Raw genomic sequence first — 25,217 nt, 5'->3', positions numbered from 1 at the left:
TCTACGCATGATTTTGATGTTATGATTGTCCGCAATGAACGCGAACTCATTAAAAGCACGCTGTGAGTGTGGAAGATCAATCCGTCTTTGTAGCGTGTGCTCAAAAGACACGAAAAGCCTTTTTCATTATATTCCTTTCAATTTATTTATATTTAATGCCTATCATCGAGTGTCAATAGTATTAATCGTTATTTTATGTCAACCTAGCACCATTGTTGACATTCTTCTTTATATTATGTGCATCCCTTTTGTCCATCCATCAAACCCGTGATCAAAGAGAATAAAAGAAGGGAAAAGAACTAACATCATTAAAGCCAGGCAAACATTAAAATTGGACGTCCCAGCAGTGTGCACCCGTGCACCAATTAGCCCGCTGCTGAGGGTGATTTTTCCTAAATTGGATGTTAAAACATTAATTGCACCTCGCAAAAGATTAACAACAATTTCACAGCACTGCCACTCCGATAAAACGGCCACCGATTGAGGGCGGCAAGTGGGTGAGAGGTGGGAGGTTAAGCTAACCCACGCACGGCCATGGCAGAAAATGGTAAAGAGTGCAAAATAAATAGACCACCACCTACGCCTACACATACACACTAACCCGCAACAGAGCAAGTGTGGCTGGAAAACGCACAGCACGCAATCATGAAAAGCCCCCATCCGCCCCCGACCACCGGGGGGTCGGTCGTATATCAAACGCAACCCGGGCGCACAAAGCCCGCCGGATGGGGCTGATTTTGGGGCGGAAAGAAAAATCTCACACGTTCTGCAAATAAACAAACTAATTAAAACCATATTGTCACTCGCAAAGCAGGGTACCACTTTTCCGGCGCCGGCCCATTTTCAATTCCACCGCACCACCCTGCTGCCGGGCACGGGAACGGAGCGAATAATGGGAGGTCGGATGCAATAAAATTCCCTCGCCTTAAATTATACCAATTCTAACCTACACTCTGTCACTGATGGGGAGAGGAGGGGTGGGCGCTGATGCTATCGGCCACCTTTTTTTTTTCTTTACGACTGTCATTTCAAGCGGCAGTTTGCAGCAACCGCTCACCATATTGGATGCCACCACCCTTTCAGCCGGCCTAAACAAGCCTTTCAAGTGGAGAGGGAGGGGAGAAATGGTTGGGCAGACCCGGGCAGAAGCACGGGACGACCTAATTTTAAACACCTTCTAGCCGAAAATGAACCAAAAACGCTAAAAGCTGAGTGAGGGTGGAGGACGCAGAGAGCTTTTTTTTGCGCCCAGCCAGCTGCCTGCATCCAGCGCTTGGAAAAGCGATATTGAAAGTGTGCTCCCGGCGGAAAAGCACACTCATTCGTTACGAGGTCATGAAAAATGGGGTTCACCTCTGTTTGTCACCAGCGGCGCTTGCCATTGGAGCGTAAAGTTTTATGCTCAAACCGGCACACACACACACACGAACTCAAATTTCGCTCTCAGCCCCTTCGCCCCTCACCATTCGTTGTCCCGACCGCTGTGTGTGTGTTTCACGGGGGTAATTAATGCCACTCAACACGTTGCCGGTATAAATCTCACGAGAGAATTTACGTCGCCTGCTGCGTTCGGTAGACCGGCCGTGTCGCCGTGCTGAGGGAGCGTGTTGGTCTTGGAAAAGCCATACCATAAGAGGCTAAACTGGCGAGTGCATTGGAGAGAGTTGTGTGGAGCGGACTTTTGGAGCTTTGCGGAACAGGTTCTGGCCCAGGTGCCTGGCCGTGCTTTATATCCTTTTTAAACATTCGGGACGGCGAGAGCGCGTTAAAGCATAGCATTTCGCTATCGGTTTATTGGCAGGGGCAGGGATTTGTTGGCTATATCTTTTATGTTTGCTAATAAAACAAAAGCATGCAATATTTGCTCAGAGTAACCATCTGTTAACTGTTGCGCTTTGGACAGTTGAGAGAGTGTAGATGAAAAATACTTATAATTTAAAGCGGAAAAAAATTAATTAAGAACAGATTTCTGAAGTGCAGCATTTCGTGTCAATGATCACTGTAATACGAATGACCTCTGTTTATAGCACTTTAAGAAATCAAGTGGATCTGAACATGATTTGCTAAACATGGGCCTTCCTAAAAATTACGTATATTGTATTGAATCTCACACAAAAACGAGGAGTGCTGCTTACATAAACAACAATAGTTTTATATCTGAATAAACACACTTTCCAACATAAAGTGGTATTCCTCTGCAACGAGGTAAGTTGTTGCCCCTCTGGCAATTGCTCTGTGCCACTCCATATGCTGTGTTCTGTAAAGCTGCACCTACGAGACTTTTTCACGTGCCTTTCCGGGTACAAGCGCACAATAGAACGAAAGATTTATTGGAGTCGCTCCAGTGATAAGTGGATGATGAAAAACTAGGAGCCTTTCCAAGAGACCACGCAGCCCTTTCAGCCCAACCAACAGCGGAAGTGGTTTTACGAATAAATTTGAGCAATAGAAAAATAACAACAAAGCCATCAGCTGGTGCATGAATTTAACTGGGTTGTTGCGACGCACCTACACTACAAAGGCGTCCCACGGCAAAGCTTGCCGATAAACCGATTTCACTATTCAGTAAAAATCGGCAGGCGCTGAAATGGTATTAATAACCATGGTTTTATGGTTTGTCCTTCACCGAGTTTCGATTGTTCCGAAACTGCGTTACCTCGTACTTCAGAGCTTCGTGCTTCCGACCGGTTGAATTATGGACCGAAAAATGCGGCATCAATTTGTAAACCGTGCAATGACCCGGAAGCAAACGCGCAAGGGTGTGAGTTTTGCGGCAAGACACAAAACCACCGATCTGAAGTGCGATGTGCGGTTGCCTAGCTAATATGGTTCCATTGAAGGGGCACTAATGCGCAGTGCAAGCTGTGGAAGCGGAAGAAAGGTAGCGTGATTTTTGCTGCCTACCGAGTTTCAAAGCACTATATTGTTAATTGTTCGTGTTTTGAAAGGAATTTCAGGAAGCCGTGTGGTTTATCCAAGAATAGAGAGCAAAATTGGTAATCAGTACATAGTGGTGCTATCAGAACGTCGTAAACCCTATGTTTTTTTTTTTTTTATATAGCTGCAAAGCCTACATTGTAGTTCATCTGGAGATCGTTTGCAAGCCTGCGTGAGTTGCTTTAGCTCATGTTGCGATGCTGCTACTTTCTTTAACGACCTTAAACCTTACTTTTATCTTTTAAAAACCTTGAACGTGGCAATACAAAAACTTGAGTTTTGACAACAAGTGTCTCTAGAATTAATAAAATTGAACTATTTTCAATTATTTGAATTACTGATTGTACTAACTCAAGGATATGGCATACATTCGGATGTCACAGTTATTAAAAACAGTTAAAACACATGTCAGAAAGTTCCATTTCTGCATTCACGCGTATCTCTCAAACGTTTCATACCGAGAATGGCGTTGAATTTCAATAATTAACACCAAAAAACCGTCGTTTTCTTCTTTAAACCCTCCAGCTCCCTTTGCCAGCCCGCTCCTGCAGCCAAATCCGCACTGCACTGAACAATCACTACATCCAAAATCACAGCTCAATTTGCCGTCCCTGGCGCTATTTCAAAACCTTCATCGCTTCGATATCATCTTCCATCGTGCACACTACTTCCCTTTTCCAACCAATCCCCCCCCCCCCCCCCACTCCCCCGGTCACCAGACTAGCCATCGCTCCCGTAAGAAACGCCATTATGCCCCCGAAATGAAAGCACTCAAATCCCGCGTGCACTCCAACACCTACGACGGGTAATCTGATTAAAATTCATGATGGCTTAGATTACACGTGGTACATCATAAAAATTGCACACCCAGCCCGCACCCAACCACCCTTCACCCCGTTCAGTTTGCCATCGTTACCAAACGCTCCGAGCTGCTTGGTTATGTGTGTGTGGGAGGGGGGATAAAACGACCATTTCCTTTGCCCAAACATTGCTGGGAATGTGTGTGTGTATGTGTTTGTGTGAATGTGTGATCTATATGGGGGTGTGTGTGTGTGTGCTTATTTCGATGGAACAGGAATAGTGCTTGTGGGTGCTAGCGTTGTAGCGGGAGACGGTATGCTGGGACAAAGTGAAGCGAATGGAAGGAAAGCCAACAATACACACCATCTATTCGTCCCATTTCTCCCACGCACCAACGGTACCAATCCACCCACAAGCGGGCAGGAAAAATTACTCGACCTCGAAAAACTACCGCTCAGCTCCTGCTCATATATCACGTTAATAACCTCATAAAAAGTGAACCAAATAACTTATCAGCAAAACTATGCCGCCTTGCGTTTCGTTCTTTCACATTCGCTCTCTCTCTATCGCTCTTTCTTGATATGGCACTGCCAGAGCAATCCTTTAATCCTTTTCTCCTTCGCCCAGGCCCAAGCTTTCCATTGCCAGCTGCGAGGCGAGAATTGAGCCGCTGACGAAAAAGTGAACCATTTGCCCGTTCCCAATACCCCGGTCCCAGGTTCGAAGAGCTTGCCCCGTTTTGCTTCCCACCAGCCGGGCCGCTGTGTGGACGTAATGGTTGGATTTTTCACCGTTCGTACGAATCCAATTTGGCGAGCGGCATGATGATGAGCCCCGGAGCATTTTCGAGGATGGGGTTTGCCCGAAAATTGCCTGCAAAGAAGCACGCGGACCAAAGACGCCCGACAGCGTTGAAAAGTCAAAGCCCAAGCTTTCTTCCCAATCCTCAACCCTCTCTCCGTCGAACCGAAAAAAGGTAGGGTGTTGCAAAATTTAGTTCATTAAATCCATTTAATGGCATTTTAAATCGCCCATTACCGGTGGAGGTTGTGGTGAAATTGAAAGAAAATCAACCTGCAACCGGAGGTGCAGGAGGGACTGATTGTGCCTGTGCCGGTGCCGGATCCGTTTCGAGCCGGGAAAGCGGACCGCGGGACGGGACGTTCTCGTCCCGGTGCATCAATACAAATTTCCCTGTGACCGAAATGTGCCCACACCATCACCAGCCACTGGTGGTGATAGCTTTCACACGCCACACGATCCTTCGCCTGATAGTGGGGTTTGCTGAAAAAGAAGCACAAAAAACGCGCTTTGAAAAGCTCATCGACATTAAAATGTGCCCCAGAACCCCCGGTTTTCGGGACCGGGGCGGACGGGAGCGTGCAAAATGAGAAAAACCACCTCCCCAAACCAATGCCGCGTCATGCCGAAATTTAAAAAGCAAACGGATGCGCACGGAATGGCCAATCCGAAAGAAAGGGGGTGTGCTGAATCGGTGACGATTATCACACCGCTCGGGGGCTCTACCACATTCAGCTTTTTCGAGAGGTTTGCCATTTCCCGCCAGTTTTTATATACGGCAGCGGAAACTACCCGGCACAGGATCTGATTGCACCGCTCGGAGGGAGTTTTCCGTTTTTTATCACACACACAAAAAACCCTTCGGGAACCCTTTTCCATTCCGGCTGAAACGGTCAGGTGAGATGGTGATAACTCGTTCGGGCGGAAAAGTGGGTAAAGAAAGGCGCGCGAGTTGAAATGGCAGCGCAAAATGGTAAGCGCAAACCAGCGGGCCGCCCAAAGGTGCATCCGCGGCCGAGCTGGTGGCGCAGCGGCAACGTGGTGCCAAATTTTTAATGAGATAAAACGGTTACTCCTTTGGGCTAGGCAGCTACATTTGGGGTAGCTACTAGGGAGCGAACGGATAAAGAATGAAGGGTGTGGATGCCGTTTAGGCGGTGTTGGTCGTTGGATTATTGGATACGAGTGACGTAGCACCGTTTTTTTTGTGGATAGCGGGATGTTGATGAGGGTTCGAGTGACGAGCTATGCTATGCCAGCTGGAATGTTGACTTCCTATTCTTTGTATGAATTGTGGATGAATGTGGGTAAAATACTTCCTCAAATCTGCACTCAATGGAGTACCTCGTAAGGACCCGGAAGAACTGTTTCATTTTATTAAACTTGTTTAGTATTAAAACAGTAAATCTTGAGTTACAACATGTAAAAATGGATTTCAAATTATTTTATATCATTTTAAAGTTTTTGTAGGTTGTCAGAATTCAAGCAAGAGCGGTTTATACACGATTATTGAGAGTTATGTAGTTGCAATAATCAATAATTTCCAAAAAACAATCATATATAAAAAATAGCCGAATGAAGTAATTTAAGATTAGTTTACAAAACAGTTGAATAATAGTTAATAATTTGAAAGAGGCTATTACAATTTTAATAACTTCTGGTTCGAATTTCAATTTAAAACAGTTTAAAACTCTCCTTCTTCCATGGTTAATCTATCCACTACGCTTCACATACTCATATGGCACAAAGCTAAAGCAATCACAAGCATAGCAAGCGGCTTCTTTACTGTGCTGCTTACTGCAGTACCGATTGCTGCGTTCTCCTTACAATCTAAGCACCTATGGAAGCCCATCACCACCCACTTCCTCTTGTAGCTCGCCCGCTCTCTCTGGCCCTCAAGAATGGTCCGTAATAATGGTAAAATAAATACTGCTCGCACCGTGCAGAGGAAATCACCCGCTCTCGTCAAACACTACCCTTCCCATGTGCCTCGAACTCAATCACACCGCTCCCTGGAAGAACCACTACACAAATACGATCACACGCAAACACACACACACACACACACACACACACACGTATGGGGAGCGTTTTGGACGACATTTCCATTTCCTGTCGCGGTGCCGGCTCGCAAGGGTGGAAAATGCTATTTTTCTAGGAGGTAAAACCTGCGAAGCGCTGCACCGCGCGTGGTACATCCTACAGAGCGGGCAAGGCCAAAAGCAATCTCATCAAACACACACACACACACACGCATACACACATACACACTTGAATTGCGTGGCACACTTCAGCCGTCATCCATCACGTACGCCGCACGGTTTGACATCGTTACTGAAATGGAGCCCTCCGAGATTTGTCGAACCCCGAGATATGACGGATGTTGGTGTCCTTCGGCCGAGGCGTCCTCTACCATCCACTCCTTCCTTCCTGCCGGGTTTACCTGCGCTTCCTGCGTACGTCACCAGAGGGGCATTAGCTCCTTAACGTAGATCTCTCTATCGTATTCTCTTTCGTGCGCTCTCTCTCTCTCGCTCCGTCATACACTCATTGGAAGCAAACGTATCTATCATAATGATAATATTTCTCTTGCTTTCTATCCCTGCGGGAATTTTGGCATCGCGCTCCCAAGGGGAGCGTTGAAAGGAAGTCCGTCGGCGCTACTTAGTATGCTTCGTGATGGTGACGGCATTCGTTCGTTCGACGAACCTTTTCACACACCAGCTCGAACGCCACAAGGACGAAACCACGTCTTGTCTCATGGTGGTATCTATGTGGTTTTATTGCTCAAGCATCCTATTCAAACCGAGATACGAAGTCACGGGTTTGTATGACAGGAAGGTGGGATTTTTGAAATTTTAGAACCAACCGAAAGTTGACATTTAGATTTAGAGCGGTCAATTTGGTTCAAATTATCATATTCATGTATTGAAATGAAATATATTTTGTAAACATGGAAGCTAAAATATAGCAAAGACTATCACGTTTTTTTGAGTACTTGTTATAAATTATAGATTAGATACAAAACCATTGAAATATGATTAACGAATAAACACAAAGCTACTTATCCGGCGCTACAACCGGTTTTGCGCCCAATGCTAAGGTAAATAAAATACAGTCGTTGTCAAAAAAATTTGAACCTACCTAACCTACCTGTTTTTGCTTTTATGGCATCAATTTTTGATAGCGTGACACAATATTGCCCAATTTTTGTCTCAAGGCCCAATTTTTGTCTTATGACTGTAAATCAATCACTTAAATTACAAAATTTGACATAATGCCTAAAAATGAATGCTCTAAAATTATTGAGTTAACGTTAAGAAGTTATTAATTTCATTGAAAAATTTAAGACTTTATCATTGTTATGCCTATTTGGAAGTTTTATTTAAGTGAAAAAAATCAAGGCAGAGTGTAGGTTTAAAGGCCGGGCTACATTGATCGTACTCGCAAGCGTAATTTTGATTTTCACTAGCGCATCTGGCGGCGACTGGTGGAAGCTATTTTTGGTCATCGAGGGAATGGTCATGCCGGATCTCAAAATTAAGTAGTTTTTCCATCGTTTTTCATTGCAAAAATGGATGCAATGCGTGCAAAACATGTGTATCTACGTTTTACAAAACTTTTATCCTCCGTTTTTAGTAAAAAAAATGGAAAAATAACGTATTTTTTGAAGCGGCTCCAAATTGTTTGGCAAAATGCTTCGGTCAGCCGCCGCCAGATGCGCTAGTGAAAATCGAAATTACGCTTGCGAGTACGATCAATGTAGCCCGGCCTTAAGGAGCGAAATTTAATGGCCGGGCTACATTGATCGTACTCCTGAGTGTAATTTTTGTGAACGCGTACGCCATCTAGCGGCGGCGGGTCGAAGCTAGAGGCTGGTATAATTTATCTGTCAAAAAGTGTTTTAGGTCCAGGAGGCTATAATTTTACCCAATGATGGAAAGATGTTGGAAGATGGGGAAAAATGTTGCCTAGCGCTTTGTATAAATGACGATTTATCCACCAACAACAATTAACGGCCTATTTTGTTGCAATTTATGGACGTTTATAAACATTTCATTCGGCATACAAGTAGCCTGCTCGAAACTTGATGAGACACCAAGTATGAATAATTTTGACACATAAATTATACCGACATCTAGCTTGCGCTGGTCGTCGCCAGATGCGCTAGTGAAAATCAAAATTACGCTTGCGAGTACGATCAATGTAGCCCGGCCTTAATACACTCTGTCAAAAATGAATCCCTTAAGGCCGGGCTACATTGATCGTACTCGCAAGCGTAATTTTGATTTTCACTAGCGCATCTGGCGGCGGCTGGTGGAAGCTTTTTTTGGTCATGTAGCGAATGGTCATGCCGGATCTCAAAATTAAGTAGTTTTTTCATCATTTTCCATTGCAAAAACGGCTGAAATACTTGCACAACATATTTATGTATCAATTGCAAAGCTTTTCCACTCCAGTTAATGTAAAAAACATAGAAAATTAACGTATTTTCTGGAGCGGCTCCAAATTGTTTGGCAAAATGCTTCGGTCAGCCGCCGCCAGATGCGCTAGTGAAAATCGAAATTACGCTTGCGAGTACGATCAATGTAGCCCGGCCTTTAGAGCCACAATTTGGCGGCAACGACTGTCAGTGGTTCATTCTTATACAAGTATTCCCCGCTATACGCTATTAATACGGACCGTAGGCAATAGCATATCTCCAATATTAGCGTAAGTCGAATTTCGAGGATTTCAATCAAATTATAGCCAATTTTCGTATGATTTTGATTAAAGTGGTAGGTTTTGGCAACGTAAAAAGTTATTTGATCTGATTTCAAGAGAAGATTACAATGTTGTACCCTTTAAAATGGTTTTAAAATTCGACCAAAAGGGAATTTATTTTGCATTTGACATTTAATGTAATCAGATAATCAGATTTTGCAATCAACAAAACATAATCCACAATCCCAATGCTGCAATGCGCTAAAAATAGCAACGTTCTCTTTGAGCAACAAAAGCGACAATTCTTTCTTGGAAATGACATATTTATTTCTCCCTTGTGACAAGCCGAACCGTTGGGCAAGCGTATTTCTGGTACAAAGAGAAAGCATTTACATTGTTTAATATAAAACCAATAAGGTGTTAAAGACGATTCCTACGAAAAGTATTACAACTGTTTATAAAGTTTCCTAAGCGACCTCAACGTTTCAAACAACAGCCACGATTTATGCGAATATCTCACATCTACAGAGCTACATTGTGCATAATGTGTACAGTACAAAACCACGTGTTCGCTGCGCGTGTTCACAATGGTCCGAGACCGACCGGTCACGTCCGGGCTTTGCCTTGGTGGGTTTGATGAGTTCCGATGGATTAGAGTGCCGTTTCTTCTTCTGTTTCCCTATCCCCAACGGCACTGAAAGTATCACTTCCGACCAACGTACTTTTTGAAAGACTTTTCGAAACCGCGCGGGCTCCACCTGCTGCTGGCTCGGCCCACTAGTGGGGCTCGTTACGCGTGCATCACTTGGCGTAATTATTCCATTCCATGAACCAAAGTAAGTGCCGTGCTGCAATCATCTCATCTTTCGAGCCGGAGGAAGCCAGTGCATCCCCCGTGCTTCTAATGATGAAGCTGTTGTGGCACGTGAAAAACGGGTCGGTGTATGCTACTTTTTTCCACTGTATGTGTGTGAGTGTGTGTGGTACGAATAATAGCAACAATGCGAGCGTACGGGCATGATTATACGGTGGACCGCAAGGCATACATTGTTGTCGTTTTTCCGCTGTTCAAGATCCATCAACAAAAGCAAAGGGAAGCGGTCTCCTTTAGACAGAGGCGAAAAAGAAAACAATTCCACGGAAAGGGGAAGGTTGGAAAACGGACGAAAAAAGATAAAGCGTAATGGGGAGAGTTTGGAGGGGGGATTGGGAAGGGGTAAAAATTTTCCGGAGAATTTGAAAATGTTGAAATAGAAAAATGGAGCTCCCCAACTCCCCATAAGAGCTGGAGCGTGAAATGTGGGCCATCCGGACACCCGGGCGTCCTGATTATCGTGAACCGTGCCGTTCGTGGAGGAAATGCTTACCCCAGCTGTCGGTTTTCAAACGGCAGACAGGGAGTGGGGACTGGTACGGGAGACGCACTTTTGTAGCATGTTATTCATCATCACACACAGCCACAGCAAAGCAAAACACGTTCCTGCTTTGCAGCAGTCGCCCGCAAGAAACTGCCCCGAAGGAAAGATACACACACACACACGTGGGAACAATGGCGCACAATGAGGTTACTATCTTCCATGCACATGTACAGACGCACACACTCGAAGGACGGTGACGTGCAGTGGCAGTTTTGTGGTCGGCGATTGTTGCTGTCGGTTGCTGCAGCGTGCACAGCAGAAGCCGTTTTTCCGAGTTTTTCAACTGCAGGCCCTGTTGATTTTTCCCCCGGAGGCGGAACCTCCCTTCGGGTGTGTGTGTGTGTGTGTGTGTGTGTGTGTGTGTGTGTGTGTGTGTGTGTGTGTGTGTGTGTGTGTGTAGCGTTGGGAATGAGAGTTTACGTTCCCACACAATGCTTTGCGTCGTCTTGTTTTGTGTTGGACGGCAGGCGCGCCACGCAAACTCTGCTCCACCCAATGAATTCCAATGAAGTTTGAGCGGCGAGACGGGATGGGAGCAGATGGATGGTTTGCCATCGCGATTCGCTGGTCTTGAAGCACATCAATGTTGATGCCCCTCAGTCTTCGTACTCGTACCATCCCAGCGACCACAAGCGTCGTTTCAAACGTGTAGGTTCGCTGCGAAAACCTTATTGTTCTTGCTGCTGTGCACTCACAGGGAAGAGACAGTGTGTGAGTGTGTGAGAGAGAGAAAGAGAGAGAAAGAGAGAGAGAGAGAGAGAGAGGAGGGAAGAAAAATGCCTGAAAAAAAACGCCATCCCCGGAACACTCCCACGAGAGACCCGGGGACAGAACCGAAGCGCTAGTTGGCCCGTGTGGTACGAGTCCAGCTGCTGTTGCTGCAGCTTCACGTTCGTTTGCATCAGTGGAGCTCCCGACCGAGCGGGCGCAAACAGTGGACCGAGCGAGCCGGAAAAATAATGAAAGATCCGCCCGAATCACGCGATCGCAACCGGCAAACCGGGCGCAACATAATGAAGCATCAACAAAGCTGACATTGTTTTGTCGCTGCACGGGCAAAAACACGGCTCACCGGGGGGAGGTTCCCTTGTGCGTTCAATCAATTCGTGTGCATCGAACCCCAATCGGTAGACGGGGACAAACGGGGGCCAAAGCTGTAGTAGAAGACACAGCCAAACGCCGAGTTTTGTGGGTGGGAAAAGGCTAAATAAAGCCACCATTTGTGAGATTCCGGTGTGAGAAGATAAATCGATTCAGCAACGGATGCAACCTGCTCCTGGGGACGACGGTACAGCAGTATTGTTGCATTGCTTCTCCCCGGAGTGTATTTCAGCCGGGGGTAAAAGGATTGCCCCAGAAGCTCTACATTTTATCACACACAATCGCACAATCACACACACACACACAAACGTAGCCATATACAGCGACTGGGAAGATGGATACCGGTACCCGATTCTTTTGTAACTTTTTGCGCACAAACATTATAAGCAGTACGGTAAAGTCAACCAGCTGCTGCTCCCGCTCGGCAACAATGGAACGCTGTAGTGGAAAATAATGTTTAATGCACGCTTTTGTACGGCCAGCGGGAATGGAAGCGGTGATAGCGCGAGAGGCAAGTGTCAGCAGCAAAGGGGTTTTGCACATTGGCTTTCTTATTATGGGCACGTAACAAATCCCATTTGTTGTGCTGTTGTGAATGCGCAACCGAAAACACGCTGACAGCGAATCCGTGGCTGCATGATTCATCACGCCAGCCCAGCCAGCCAGCGAGCCAGCCCGTGTGTCCGCTGGGAGAGATGAGCCTTTGTTGAGGTGCCATCGCGCGTTGAATGGATTGCGCCCGTTGATTGTTTCGCACTAATTTATGTGTACAGCTGATAGCGGTGGTCTATTGTGCTGCTACTTTGGTTGTAATGCAAATAATAAATTGTCAAAAAACACCTAAACATGACAGAGGTCGTGTCAAAGGGTTGTTTGCTCATAAAGAGTTTTTTTAAACAATTTATTAGATTGTGTAAAATAATTTAATTTTTATTTTATTTTGCTGACATAAATAACTTATTGAGCGTTATATCCATGCTTTTCCATGCAATTACATACCATCCACGAGGATAATGAGCTGAACCACGGAGCTTTTATAACGAGATTGACGCAGTGCGTGTCATCCATATTATTCCATTCGGGTCATCCGGATTTTGTTCAGGTTGTGTTGAACAACTATAGAATCATACTGAATTTTCATTCTGCTTGCTTCCGGAGCCGGCTGCAGCCATCCGGTGTCGTAAGGAGTCATCTGTAGTCAAAACCGTCCAGAGTCGGAGTCGTCCCGAGAACGACCCGGACTCATCGGGAGTCGGAGTTCGCCGGGGTCGTTCAGTATCGCGACTGGCTATGGCCGGTGCAAGGCTGTCGCAAAGCGTTGCTATCGTCTCTAGGCTCTATTCTTAAATACAACAACGCTTTGCTTACTAAGTGCACGCGCAAAGCGAAAGGCGAAACAAAACTAGCGAAATGAAATTCCACCTCCAGCCCAAAACTCCGACTTCAGGCGGCTACGAATTAAGGCTGATACTGGTCGACTCTCAGAGGACTCCGTCTCCGGCCGTCTCCGTCTCCAGCCGACTCTGGCTCCGGGCGGAGCTAGTAATTCCGATTTTGTCAGAATCATACTAACTAAAACTGAAGTCGGATGCGGAGTCGTTCACTCCAGTGCTCACTTGTTCAAATGTCTTATAGATTATGTGCAATGCAGGCTATCCTTTGTATCTATTTGTACACCAATCGGCCGTAGATAATTTTATGGTCGTACGAATTTACGACTGTATCACGTAACCGTCCTTGAAATGTCCCATTCGATGAATCTTCATATATCAGGTTTCAGTACTATCGCTTTCATAAAAACAGCATTTTATATATTTTTCAAACGACAAAACTTTATTAATCATTGTGTTTTTGGATAGCTCTTATTCAATCTACGTCTTTATTGCTAGTGCATTCTTTTAAAAATTGCAATCCTTGTCGGAGTTCCTTTCTACACAATTTATTCTCGAGTTCATTTCTAGATTCTATCAACTCTTCAAATACTCTTCAGCCACATCAAACATCTTTGGCAAATGCTACTCTGCTGCTGACTCTTCTTCACAACAGTTTACCAAAGATACTCCAACCAAACATAGCATCGTTAAAGAGCTTACCAACAGGATGATAGGATTATCATTTCAATTATTATTATCTATACCGGTATCTATTGCTTCTACACCAAGAAGGCTTAACAACTACAAAAAACTCCCCTTGAAATCCGAAACTCATAAAATATCGATGCAGGTTGAAAATGAAATAACTTCAACATCATTGCTCCATTCCAAATACTTATTTATTGAAACCGAAACACACCTTCCTAGACGAACGATTAAAAACAACCGAGTCGTTTGAACACTCGTATGTTTGCTTGATCTTCGTACAAGTGGTATCGAAAAAAAAAATCACTGTACCCCCATTGCAAAGCAAAAGTTAACACGTCCCAATAGAGGGCACCGGGCAATGTAAACATCTGCATAAATAATGCATTAAAATATTTGATTTACAAGTCAATGCTACTTCGGCTCCTAGGGCTGTTTAGCTGAACTCCAGGAAAAGTTAGCACAACTTACTTCTCACTTCGCAACATTTCTCTCGAAACATTTCTACCCTCGCTCCGAAAAGCAAACACACAGGTAACCGTTGTCCGGGTCCGGGTTGTCCGAATCGGTTCCCTTGTGTGTTCACTGTTTCAAAGGAAGCCAGCAAATCAATAGCCATCTACAGAGTGCGTCCATTCCTGGAAGCTTTAAACGGCTACACCGGGCACTGCACAGATATTGGTCATTGGTTGGCAACATTTCGGCCAGAAATCGGAGGGCCATTTGGTGGGGTGGGACAGTAAGTTGGTTTATTCATCCAGAAGGTGACTATCAAGCTCTTGCTCGATAGGTCAAAGGGAGCGGGCATACACACTCGCACACAAACCGCAAACAACCGTTGCATAGGTCGTGCATAGTTGTGTGTTGTGGACTTGTGGTGAGAGATCTTGCGTACATCTTGCCTGATTAGCTTACCTTTGCTGGCAGGAACAGGCAGGAACGTCAGCTCGAGGATGATGCACTTCTTGCAAGAAGCGCACGATCGATCTCAATCCACCAAAGCCAGTCGTCTTACTTGTGCTCGTGCCGGTTACGGTGTAAAAGCAAGTGGTTTTCAGTTTATGCAAATTTCTCATTTCAACAGAATTGCCCTTTTGCGACCTCATTTACCCTCTTGGTCGGGCTGTGAGACTGTAGTTGTTGGAGAAGCATGCCAGCAGCAGCAGCAGCAGCACTGCCCACTGCCTGAGGTTGACGTAACGGCCATGACAAGCGCTATAAATACTAAATCACAGAACAATCTCCCGCACCGGGATGGGAGCTACATTTAATAAATCATAATCCACAATCCAACCGTGCGCAACAGTCGCCAGTGACCACTGGCTCAGCATCAAACACCCGTAGGCTTTCACGTTCGTCGGTGTAAGTTTTCCAAATCACTTAGAATAATTACTTATTCCTAAATCTTTCGCTCCATCTGGCCGGGATGGCGAGCGTGCACTGTTTTGAAATCCCTCCCGGAGGAGACGATTGCCTCTGAAGATAGCAAACGGCCTGTGTCTTGCGTCTTGCTAAGCATGCTAAGCCTCCGGGCAACGCTCTGGCGACTTCTGGTGCAGTTGCCGATGCTGAGAAAACAGCGATGCCAGTCGTTTCCGGGCGGTTTTAAGTCTATTATAAAAAGTGGTTAAAGATGGAGTTATTCTAAGCCTATCGAAAGAACCGTACCGGTTTGGAATATGTTAAGAGGATTGAATGAAATTACATTCCAACCTTGTTTCAACCCTATCCCCCCTGTGCAGTGCAGTTGAGCACGATCAACTAGCATCACACACACTACACACTACCTACAGCCTGGATAGTTTGCCGCAATTGTCTAAGAAAAGGTAGCAGTTTTCTCCGGGCAAACTGATTGGATTAGAACATGCTCCGATCGTATTTCAATCACGTTTTCACATAAATTATGTTACCGTCACACAGCCTGGTTGCAGTGCAACCCGCCGTACCCCGCGGGTGGTGGGGCAATATGCATGATCCTTTCGGTGAAGTGTACCTTTCAGCGCTAGGATACAACAGGGACGCTCTCCTGGGAAATGCAGCCGAAACGTCGGTCTCTCTTTGCCTTCAAGCGAATCACCGGGCTAGAGAGCTATGAGATATGCTGGAAATGTATTCTATCATTTGGACCCGCATTATATGCTAAATCTTCTTGGAGTGCATCCCCGTTAACATGGTCCAACGTAGGCAAGGGAAAAAGAATACTGACAAAACGCTCCCCTTTCCAACGCTGAAAGGATGCATGCCGGGAAAAAGCTGCCTGTCAGCTAGGGGTACACACAATTGTTATTGCTCTGTACTGCACACGCCAGTGCTACTGCAGTGCCGCATCGGCAACACTAATTCCCCAAACGAAAATGTAAGTTATACCGTATACCGCCAAGAGAAAACAAAAGTCCCTAGAAAATAATCTAAAGCCTCTTGCGATAAGGTTGCAGCCCTTTCCTCTCGAAACTACACGATTCTTAACATTACGGCAGAAGGTTTACAAATTCCTACAAATTCCAACATGGCCGCAGTTTGCTCTGCTGTACAAAGTAATGCATACGATAGTATAATCCTGTATTTCTTTACTAAACAAACTCTTGTTCTCGTGAAGCAGGCCGTTATCATCATTCCCAAAAAAAAACAGCTACGAACACGTTTAAATGTACCCCTAGCATTCAATACATTCAACATGATACTTCCCATCCCACTGACGTCCCTTTTCTCTTTATCTTACTCTTCCAGGTTTCGACGCCGACCGGGATCATTTCGCATTTCGTGAACCTGCAAGTGGTCGTCCCGGAAGCGTTCATACTCGGTTCCGGCGAGCTGCACGTGGATATGGGATCAACAATCAATTTAGTTTGCATAATTGAGAAGGTAAGTTCTGGAGGGTCCCGGTTTGTTACCGTACCGTTTGGTTATTTCATTACTACGGGAAGTTTACCAAAGTTTGAAAAGTTACGATGAAATGTAAACGGCCACGCTGGATGAGATCTTCAAGCGAAAAAATATAAATGACTGTAAAACAACTTCATGCTGTTGAAGCGCTGTTGAATGTAAAACGAGAAATATAGCAGAACACATTACACAACAAATCTCGTCTCAAATACTCTTCGTGCAAAGCAGGCAACGGGAGGCATGTGTCTGCTTCTGGAGCGGTGGGATTTTGTTTGCATTTGCGTTGCCACAGCACGAGAACAACGTTGTCGGCAGGTTCATCTTCCTCACCGACAGAACAAGAGGAGGGAAACGGGGGGATTTTATTCTTGTACAACTATTTTAATAAGATTACCATGCAAAGAGGCTCAGCATGCTCAAAGCATCCCTGAAAAGCTCCTCAATTGCTGCCGAAAAACACGCGTGTCTATCTGCCCGAAAACCTTAGGCTCGTGTTCCACAACACAAGTTCTCGCCTTGCTGGGGGATGTTTTTTTACTTTTAATTTGCATCCAAAGGACCGATGACGCTCTGTAGCGTCATCTTCTGGGAGCCATTAAGCTGCCCAGCTGAAATAAAAAGCGGTTCAGGACGAAATGTGTTATTCCCTGCACATACACACAGCTCAGTAAAAGCGTGCAACGAACACATTTCTGCGGTACGCAAACAGTGCTTGCAGTATGCTGGAAGTAATGAAATGTAACCATAGTCATGCGAAACATGCACCACAACTTTGTAGGACGATTATGGTGTATGAAAAGCGTTACATTGGTTTGAGCGTTGTCACTCTCTTCCACCTTTTATTGACTGGCTGCAATATTTTACCTTCCAATGCATTTTCCGACAGTCACCATCAATTCCATTTCATTGCCTTCTTGCTTCACTGTACGGTGTCGTCGTGTCGTCCTGGGGCAGATAAAGGCTCTAGACACCGCCGGATAATACGTAGCCGCACACGGGAATGTCATCGTCCGCACACAGCAACTAACCCCTGCAGGAATGGTCGATAAAAGTATGTGCAATTGCGGAACGCTGCTCGGTATTTTAAAGTGGGGTTTCTACCACCTTTTCACCCCGTTTGCTAGAGGCTTTCATAACAAAGAATAACTGTTATATTTTTTCCTTTACCTGCACGCAAAAGTGTCAAAGGCTTTTTTCAACTTTTCTTTTCGCCCTGCGCGGTTATCTTGCCTACCATTCGTTCCCTCCAGGGCAAAACAATGAACAGCAGTCATTGAGTGGCACAGCAGGAAGAGGGAATTCAAAAAGATTATCCAAAAGCTTGCTGCTTCGTGCAAAAGCACTTCTCCTTTGCTCGGGTTGTTCATTATTGTGCAGTGAATTGAGTGATAAAGGCGATAATTGATGATTCCATACCGAGTAGGATCTGAGGCGGGCAACCGGAGGCACGGTCCTTGCGGATTTCGAACGGTCAGTTTAGTGAAACGCTCGAATGGTTGGAAATTTATTACCAGTTCATCGCGTCTGCAGAAGATGGCGAGGTAAAGGAAGCTGCTCGCTTTCTCTGCGGACTCAATGTCTCGATTTTCTTGGGTGCGCTTTTGTTTCATTCCAAATTCGGGTGGCTAACCGTGCGTTAAAAGGTTGCCGTTATCTTTCAGTTCATGAAATATGGATTTTCTTTTGATACTTTGCTGCCGGGATGAAATACAAAAGGATAGCTGCTTGAGTAGTTGGGGCTTTGGTGTGTATTGGATTTTCAAGAGCATAGTTTATCGTTTGAAAGAATATTAAAATACTGTCGTTTTATTGTGCACTTTACAACTTCTAACAATTTTGCTTGCAGTTGAAAGGTTTTGAGTTTGCTAAACAAACTGCACTTGAATTTTCAGTAAAAATTTAAACAAAAATATTACAACCTTACATCACATGCCAAAAACACAATACGGAACACTTGCCTACACATGCAACTTTCACAAACTAATGCAAAATGAAGGTACAACCATCAAGATTCTGATTAACATTTCTGTTCCCTGTTCTCAACGTTGAACGGGAAGCAACAACGAGCGATTGTTATCACTCTGCCGCGTTGCTCCTCACCATCATCTATCGGCTCGTGAAGATTGATCTTGTCAGACAGGGCCCGTTACAGATAATGTCATTTACGGTGCGATCAAATCAATCAATCTGAAACCTTTTTGTGCGTCTCGTTGTGTTGCCTGGTGCTAATCTTGCATTCATCCGGGTTGATGTACAGACACAAAGAATCGTTTCTGTTACATCCTCTGCAAAGTTGAACGTCACATACGTAAGCATAGAATGACAGGGAGCGATAAATTGATCGAAAGAGTGCAAAAAAACATAGAAAATATTTGCAAAAAAGTAAACTTTGTTTGGGATGACATTCCAAGATGTTTGATGTACACGCACAACTCATTGTAAACACATATGTTTTAATATCAAAGATAATAGAAACACCATGAACTAAACTACTTTTCACGCAAATTGCAACAAAATTTTGACAAAATCTTTGCAATTTTAAATCCAAAAATAATAAAATGTCAACAATTTTGTTGTTTTTAATCGTGAAGATTTTCAATCTCATTGTTTTTTCTGCGAGTATAAACGGAATTTAAATCAACTAACTCTTTTCAAAATATGGAGACGCCTGGTACCTTGTGCAGCTGTAATTATAATTATAAACTATATCCATTACTAATTGAGATTCTTAATTTGTTACTATGTTTATTTGCCTTTTAACTATAAGTTTAACATATGAATTCTTAATACTTTACGTTAATTTGATACATATCCTTGTTAGCCTTCATCAAAACACGAAACGCACAACAAACCCATTCGGTGGATCAAAATTTATCGTTCACCAAATGAAGCTTATCGCCTCGACCGACATTACGTGCTTGCGTCCAGCGTGTGTCTAACCTTTTCCCAAAGCCAAAACGCTTACCAATTTTCTGCCCAATCAACTTTTTTCGTTGATCTTCTCTCCACCACTGCCAGACTATGATGTTGGTTGTTGAGGTTGGAGCCACACTGTCAAGGTCCTGCGAGATAGAAACATTAACTAACAACAAGCGCATCCTTCCAAATTGATAAGGGAACAAATTGTCGAAGGCTCAAACTCAAATCCTGTGGCTGATTCGTGGGGCGTTTTCGTATCGCGTGCCGGAATCCACCTTTTCGGAAATCCGATCATCAATGAACTGAAGCTAAGCCCATGCACATCCCTTGGTTTGTGGGAGTCTTTTAACTCTGCTAGGATTATGTTTTTTTTTTTTTTGCTTAGCCCACAATTGTAGGAGTTTCATATGAAGAAGAAGAAAAAACTAACTAGAAGTGGCAAAGAAAAGCTGTTGTAATTGTCACCTGTCTTTAAAATGCCAAGCAGGTTCGTGGCTTGTGTTGAAACTTTTTTGCTTCTTACTTGGGTGCTCGTTTTTGACACCGTATTTCATTCAATTTTGTCAAACGCTTTTGCTTATGCAATTTAACAACCGCCAACTTCAAATGCACAAAAGTGCTTGGGAAAGCATAATCTGCTCCACCACCTAATTGGGGTGTCGCCTGGGAAATTGATGACAACCGTTGAAACGACACGAAATGGTCAAACTTTCCAGACGGCTGTCATTCGCTGCGAATCGATCTGCAAAAGAGAGAACGTAACGCAACGAAAGAAGAAAAAAAAACCAAGCTCGATCGATTCTCAAATTGGCTTACTTTCGGTGTGGAGTGGAGGGAGCAATTTTCATCGAATGAATCGCAATCAACGTGTTTGCTTATTTTCGCTCCCTTCCTTTGGAGCTTTCCGATAGAAGAAAGGTTTAACTGAACCAAAAAACAAAACAAAAAAACAAAAAAAGTAAAATCCCAAGCTGCACCATCATTGGTAAGCCCCTTTTTAATTCCATATTAATGGAGGAGGGCAAAAAATCAAGCGTAGCAAAAACTTGACTTTTCTGCATTTTAACACCGGGCATATATGGGCAGCCCATATACCCACGGGAGTTAAATCGATCGTTACAAACCCATCGGCCAAAAGGAGGAACAACCGTCAGCTGGTTTTTTGCCAATCCGATCCCCCCAAAAAAAATGGCCTCAAATTGGGAACCATGGAAGTTGGGTAAAAAGCACAACTGAACAGCAACCATTCATATGAAATTTGAACGGCTGGCAACCATGGTTTCGTAATGATTTGGTTATTTTCCGGCCGACCGTTGAAATCATTTCACCATAAGCCATTATTTTTTGTGCTTGAGCTTTGCAAAGCTTTCATCTTTTGTGCATTTAATTTTCAACTATTTGTATGTTTCACTTCGCTCGCAGCAAGCGTATGATTACCACGTCTTTTTAGTGGTTGCTTTTTGTTTCATTTGAGCCTTTTGATTAAACGGAAACATTTGTTTAAAAATTGGTAGGAAGTATTTAATACAGCACAGTTCGAAGTAACTGTGCTGCTTTTATGTATAATTGTCAATGTTTTTGTTTTTTTTTTTTTAATAAAATCATTAAAATAAAGATATTTTTCAGAACAATGCTCAATACATATCAAACAAATATAGCGCCTGAAAAATGTGCATTACCGAAGCACAATCATGTTATAACTGTCCGTATTTCCGTGACTTTATCATGGAATAAGTTCCATTATGTACGTTCCACCCTAAACTACAACGATATAATATCGTTCCTCTTCAATCATATCAGTTTACATCAAACGGAATGCCACATTCAATTACGGAAAGAAACCCATTCTCGTTAGTATAAAGTGAGTGTGTGTGTTGGCATGAGCTTTTGGTGTTGTTTTGTTTTCTTTTCTTCCAACCTCATTTAATGGAAGCAACCTCAAAGAATGTTGTCGATAGCTTGTTTCAGTGCCTGAATTTCCCTGCTGCCAGCAACGTTCCCCCCACAAAGCCACTCTTAACAAGGGAAACAAGCAAGCTGCGGGTGGAACAATTAAGCCACAAATTGAAATTTTGAAACTCTCTGCCCTCTGCCTGTATCCAAGCGGGTTTGCCAGGCATGGTGTGACGTTGCTTGTGCTGGTTGGCAGCTCGCTTTTTTTTATTGCTCCTCACATTACAGGCCATCACAAGTGTCAAATTCAAACTTGCTGGCACAATCCAATCGCTTACCGCACTCCGACCGGTCCTGCACGACCAGAAAGGGCGTGCTGTCAAGTGGCACGTGCAGCAGCAGTAGTTAGAGGAATGAGACCATTGGCCCACTCCACACCCGATTCGAGGAACGGTTTCTTAACTAGCAATTACGTTGTAAATCGAGGCACAATGTTAGCTTTTGGTCGGTGCGATTGGGAACGATTCGGTTGCTTCCTGCATATTTTTTTACTGCCAAAACTCCTTTTGTGCTTTCGAAAGGTTCAGCTATTGACGTGAAAAAAAAACATTTCCTTACCAAAGAAAAAACATACACAAAAGCACAGCAACAGAAAATGCACATTCTGCAATTTGTCCCAACAGGAGAAGGACTCGCAAAAAGCAGCACACAGACACACACACAAAGCCAAAACTAACCAACAGCCATTGTTTCCAATTCGCATTTTTCTCCAATGCTTGTCGCCGATTGAAATAACAACAAAATGGCGAACAATCGAGCATGCCATTCGCAGTCAAATCCGAGTTCGGCAAATTGAGAAACCGGGAGAGAGAGAGCAAGAGCAACAGCAACAGAAAAAAAAAATATATATACACCGAAGAGTAACAGCAACGTTGCTGCCAAATTCCAATTACGCTTAATGTTCGCTGGTCGTTATGGAAATGGGTTTGGTTTTGAAATTTTCGCCCAGTCTACCGGCGGTCCGGTACTACCAGTGGATCAGGTTCTGCTGGTCATGGCATGCGACTCGGTGTTTCTTTTGCTCTGCACGGTTGGTATTCTTTGGTTGCCGGCCAGAATTCCCCTTAACTCTCTATTGCCCGTTGCAAAATTGAAACAATCACCCTAACTAAGGCATTCCGGAGGCAGCGGATGAATCGATTGCGCCAAATGTTTGCGTCCGCATGGTCGTAGCCGCGGAAGTGAATGAAATGAAACGGAAGGAAGCATTCGTGCCGCTCGTGGAGGAAGGTGGCCAACGGTGCCCCCACTCACACTCACACAATCGTGAAGCTAAACGGGCGTGTGTGTGTGTGCGGGAAGGTTCCAATTCAATCGTCGTTTATTGGGGCACACTGCTCCTGGGGGATCACCGTTTCTTTTCCCATCCTGCTAGTCGAAATTAGAACCTAGCCATGATGCAAAGGAGTCAAAATAAACGGTGACTTGGGGAGAGGGTGTGAGCGTCGCGCGGAGCCCTTGTCCCCGCCCAATCGAGAGCGCAATGTGAAAACTTCAAATTGAAAGAGTTAAACGCTTGCTCCCGGTGCTGCTTCATGTGGTCGCTCCTTTATTTTGTGCCATTTTGCGCCATTTTCGTTGTACGCCGCTCGCCGTCCAGCCCCGCTCCTGCAGCCACAAAAAAAGCTGTGGTGTAGAAAATGAGGAAATTGATTTTCCATTCATGTATGCCATCCACCAGAGTACAAGGCAGGAAATTAAGCTTGGGTAAGTTGGGGTTTTTTTTTTTTGTTGCTTACGTTTTATGGTGGAAAGGAATACGCTTTTTTTTGTTCCCTGTGTTTCCTTCTCACGATCAAGTGATTTCCTGTGAAGTGCTGTTTCAGCTGCAACGCCCCATTGTCTTGGAGGGGGCTAAAGAGAAACGAAACAAAACTCCACAAAGGCGGTCTTTTTTGACGCATAATGAGGCAATGATTTTGTCGCGTCACGAAGCGAATGGTGCGCCTTGCTCTGCACAATATTTAACGAATGAACGTGTGATGTGGTCGTGTGCTGCGTTATGTTCAATGCGTTATTTTTAATGTGTTATTGTAGTGGGCCTTATGATTATTAGTTTGAATTGAAAATACTATACGAATCTAAGAGGTTTTTCTGCAGTGAATTGAAATTCTATTATTAGACTACAGTCGTTTGCTTCATTCTTTACCATGCCCAGTGTCTTTCCATTGCTTTTGGCCACAGTTGTAAAAACTCGTTACAACTTTGCTTGAAGATGGATGATGCTCTTAGCGATGGGAAGTTTACTAATTCAATGCGACTGTCTTTTTGTCCACCTTTCCCCAGAGCCCACAGCCACCGCAGTACGTGTACTGGCAGCGCAACGATCGGATGATCAACTACGACGACTCGAGGCGGGACATCACCATCGAAACAACGCCCGGGCCACGGACGCAGAGCCGCCTCATCATCCGGGAGCCGCAAATCAACGACTCGGGCAACTACACCTGCTCGGCCAGCAACACCGAACCGGCCAGCATATACGTGTTCGTGTCCAAAGGTAAGCTCCCTTGCCAGGCCTGAAAAAGTGATCGATTGATAGAACAGATAGAGCTTGGTACCTGCGACCGAGCTGCGCTTAGTTTGTTTGCAAAATAGCAACCAACAAACTCTACCACCGCCAGCTTAATTTAATCGACTACATCTTCTTTTGGGCCAAGCCTGGTCCTGGCTACTGCCGACAACAGGACAACTTCATTTCACTTACACGCCACCACCATTGTTTGTGTCGCTGTTTGTTGCTTGTGGCACGATTTCTATTACTGACCTCCTGCTCCGAGCTGACGGGGAGCGCCCGCAGTCCCAAGGACAACATCTTGTGGCACCATTTTACGTGCCGGTTCGGCACAGGACGGCAAGTCTCACGCTCACTCACTATGTCTATCTTAGCACACTCCCCGCAACGCACCCCACCGCGTGTGATGAATGGACAAAGTTGTTGAAATTTATTAGGCCAACACCTTATCGCCTAATTACTATTCAGAGACTTAATTATGCCCGAAAGTTTGTCCCTTTCCCCTTTCCCGAGGCAGCCCTCCGCAGTAGTGCTCCTCCCTGATGCGTCGGTGATTGGAGAAAGTTTTTCTCTCTCTCGACAGCACTACCATTGAGCTGCTGCTGGTTGTTTTGATGTTGGTATTGCTGCTGCTTTTCCTGCTACAACCACTTCAACTGCTACCGTGGGCCGCTTTACTGGGTGGTACTTCCTTCCCGCCAGTGTACAACGCCGGTATGTGTACATCACCACCACTGAGGCGCTTTGAAGTGTAGTGCAAGTGTAGTTTGGGAAGATGTTATCGGTAAAATAAAACATGATCTCGAGCGTTGCCGTATTCTTGCTACTAGCGCATCCAGTTTTGCGACTGTTTCGAGATTGACAGTTCGGATTGTGTGCGTTGGCGAAGGTGAAGCAGGAAAAGTGTGGCAGCGATGACTACAACTGCATGGATTTTGCACAATTTGTTGATGGTATTATGAAAGGTTAATTGAATTTGATAGTGAACTTTCGTGGATGCTGAATGTTAAGCTGAAAGATGTTTTGTTGTTGTTGCTCTGATCGTTTTTTAATGACTTTTAAAGTACAGGAGACCCCCAGTCAGTTAAAGAGTCAAAACAAATGTCA

At 44.6% G+C, this 25,217-nt stretch overlaps 1 protein-coding gene across 5 annotated transcripts in view; it reads left to right on the top strand.

The window, feature by feature from the left end:
- The window catches only part of LOC1276929 (zwei Ig domain protein zig-8), a 213,427-nt gene that overhangs the window by 151,380 nt on the left and 36,830 nt on the right, over positions 1 to 25,217 (top strand). For 3 of the 5 annotated variants that reach the window (XM_061647642.1, XM_061647644.1, XM_061647643.1), the window contains exons 7-8: positions 16,568 to 16,702; positions 23,884 to 24,095. In XM_061647642.1, coding sequence (XP_061503626.1) covers positions 16,568 to 16,702; positions 23,884 to 24,095 — 347 coding nt within the window. Of the gene's footprint in view, positions 1 to 16,567; positions 16,703 to 23,881; positions 24,096 to 25,217 lie in introns of all 5 variants that reach the window. The other 2 variants (XM_061647645.1, XM_061647646.1) reach the window with 1 other exon arrangement.

This window comes from Anopheles gambiae, chromosome 2 (assembly GCF_943734735.2).
Source record: "Anopheles gambiae chromosome 2, idAnoGambNW_F1_1, whole genome shotgun sequence".
Classification (NCBI taxonomy): domain Eukaryota; kingdom Metazoa; phylum Arthropoda; class Insecta; order Diptera; family Culicidae; genus Anopheles; species Anopheles gambiae.
This window is presented reverse-complemented; position numbering and strand designations above follow the sequence as displayed.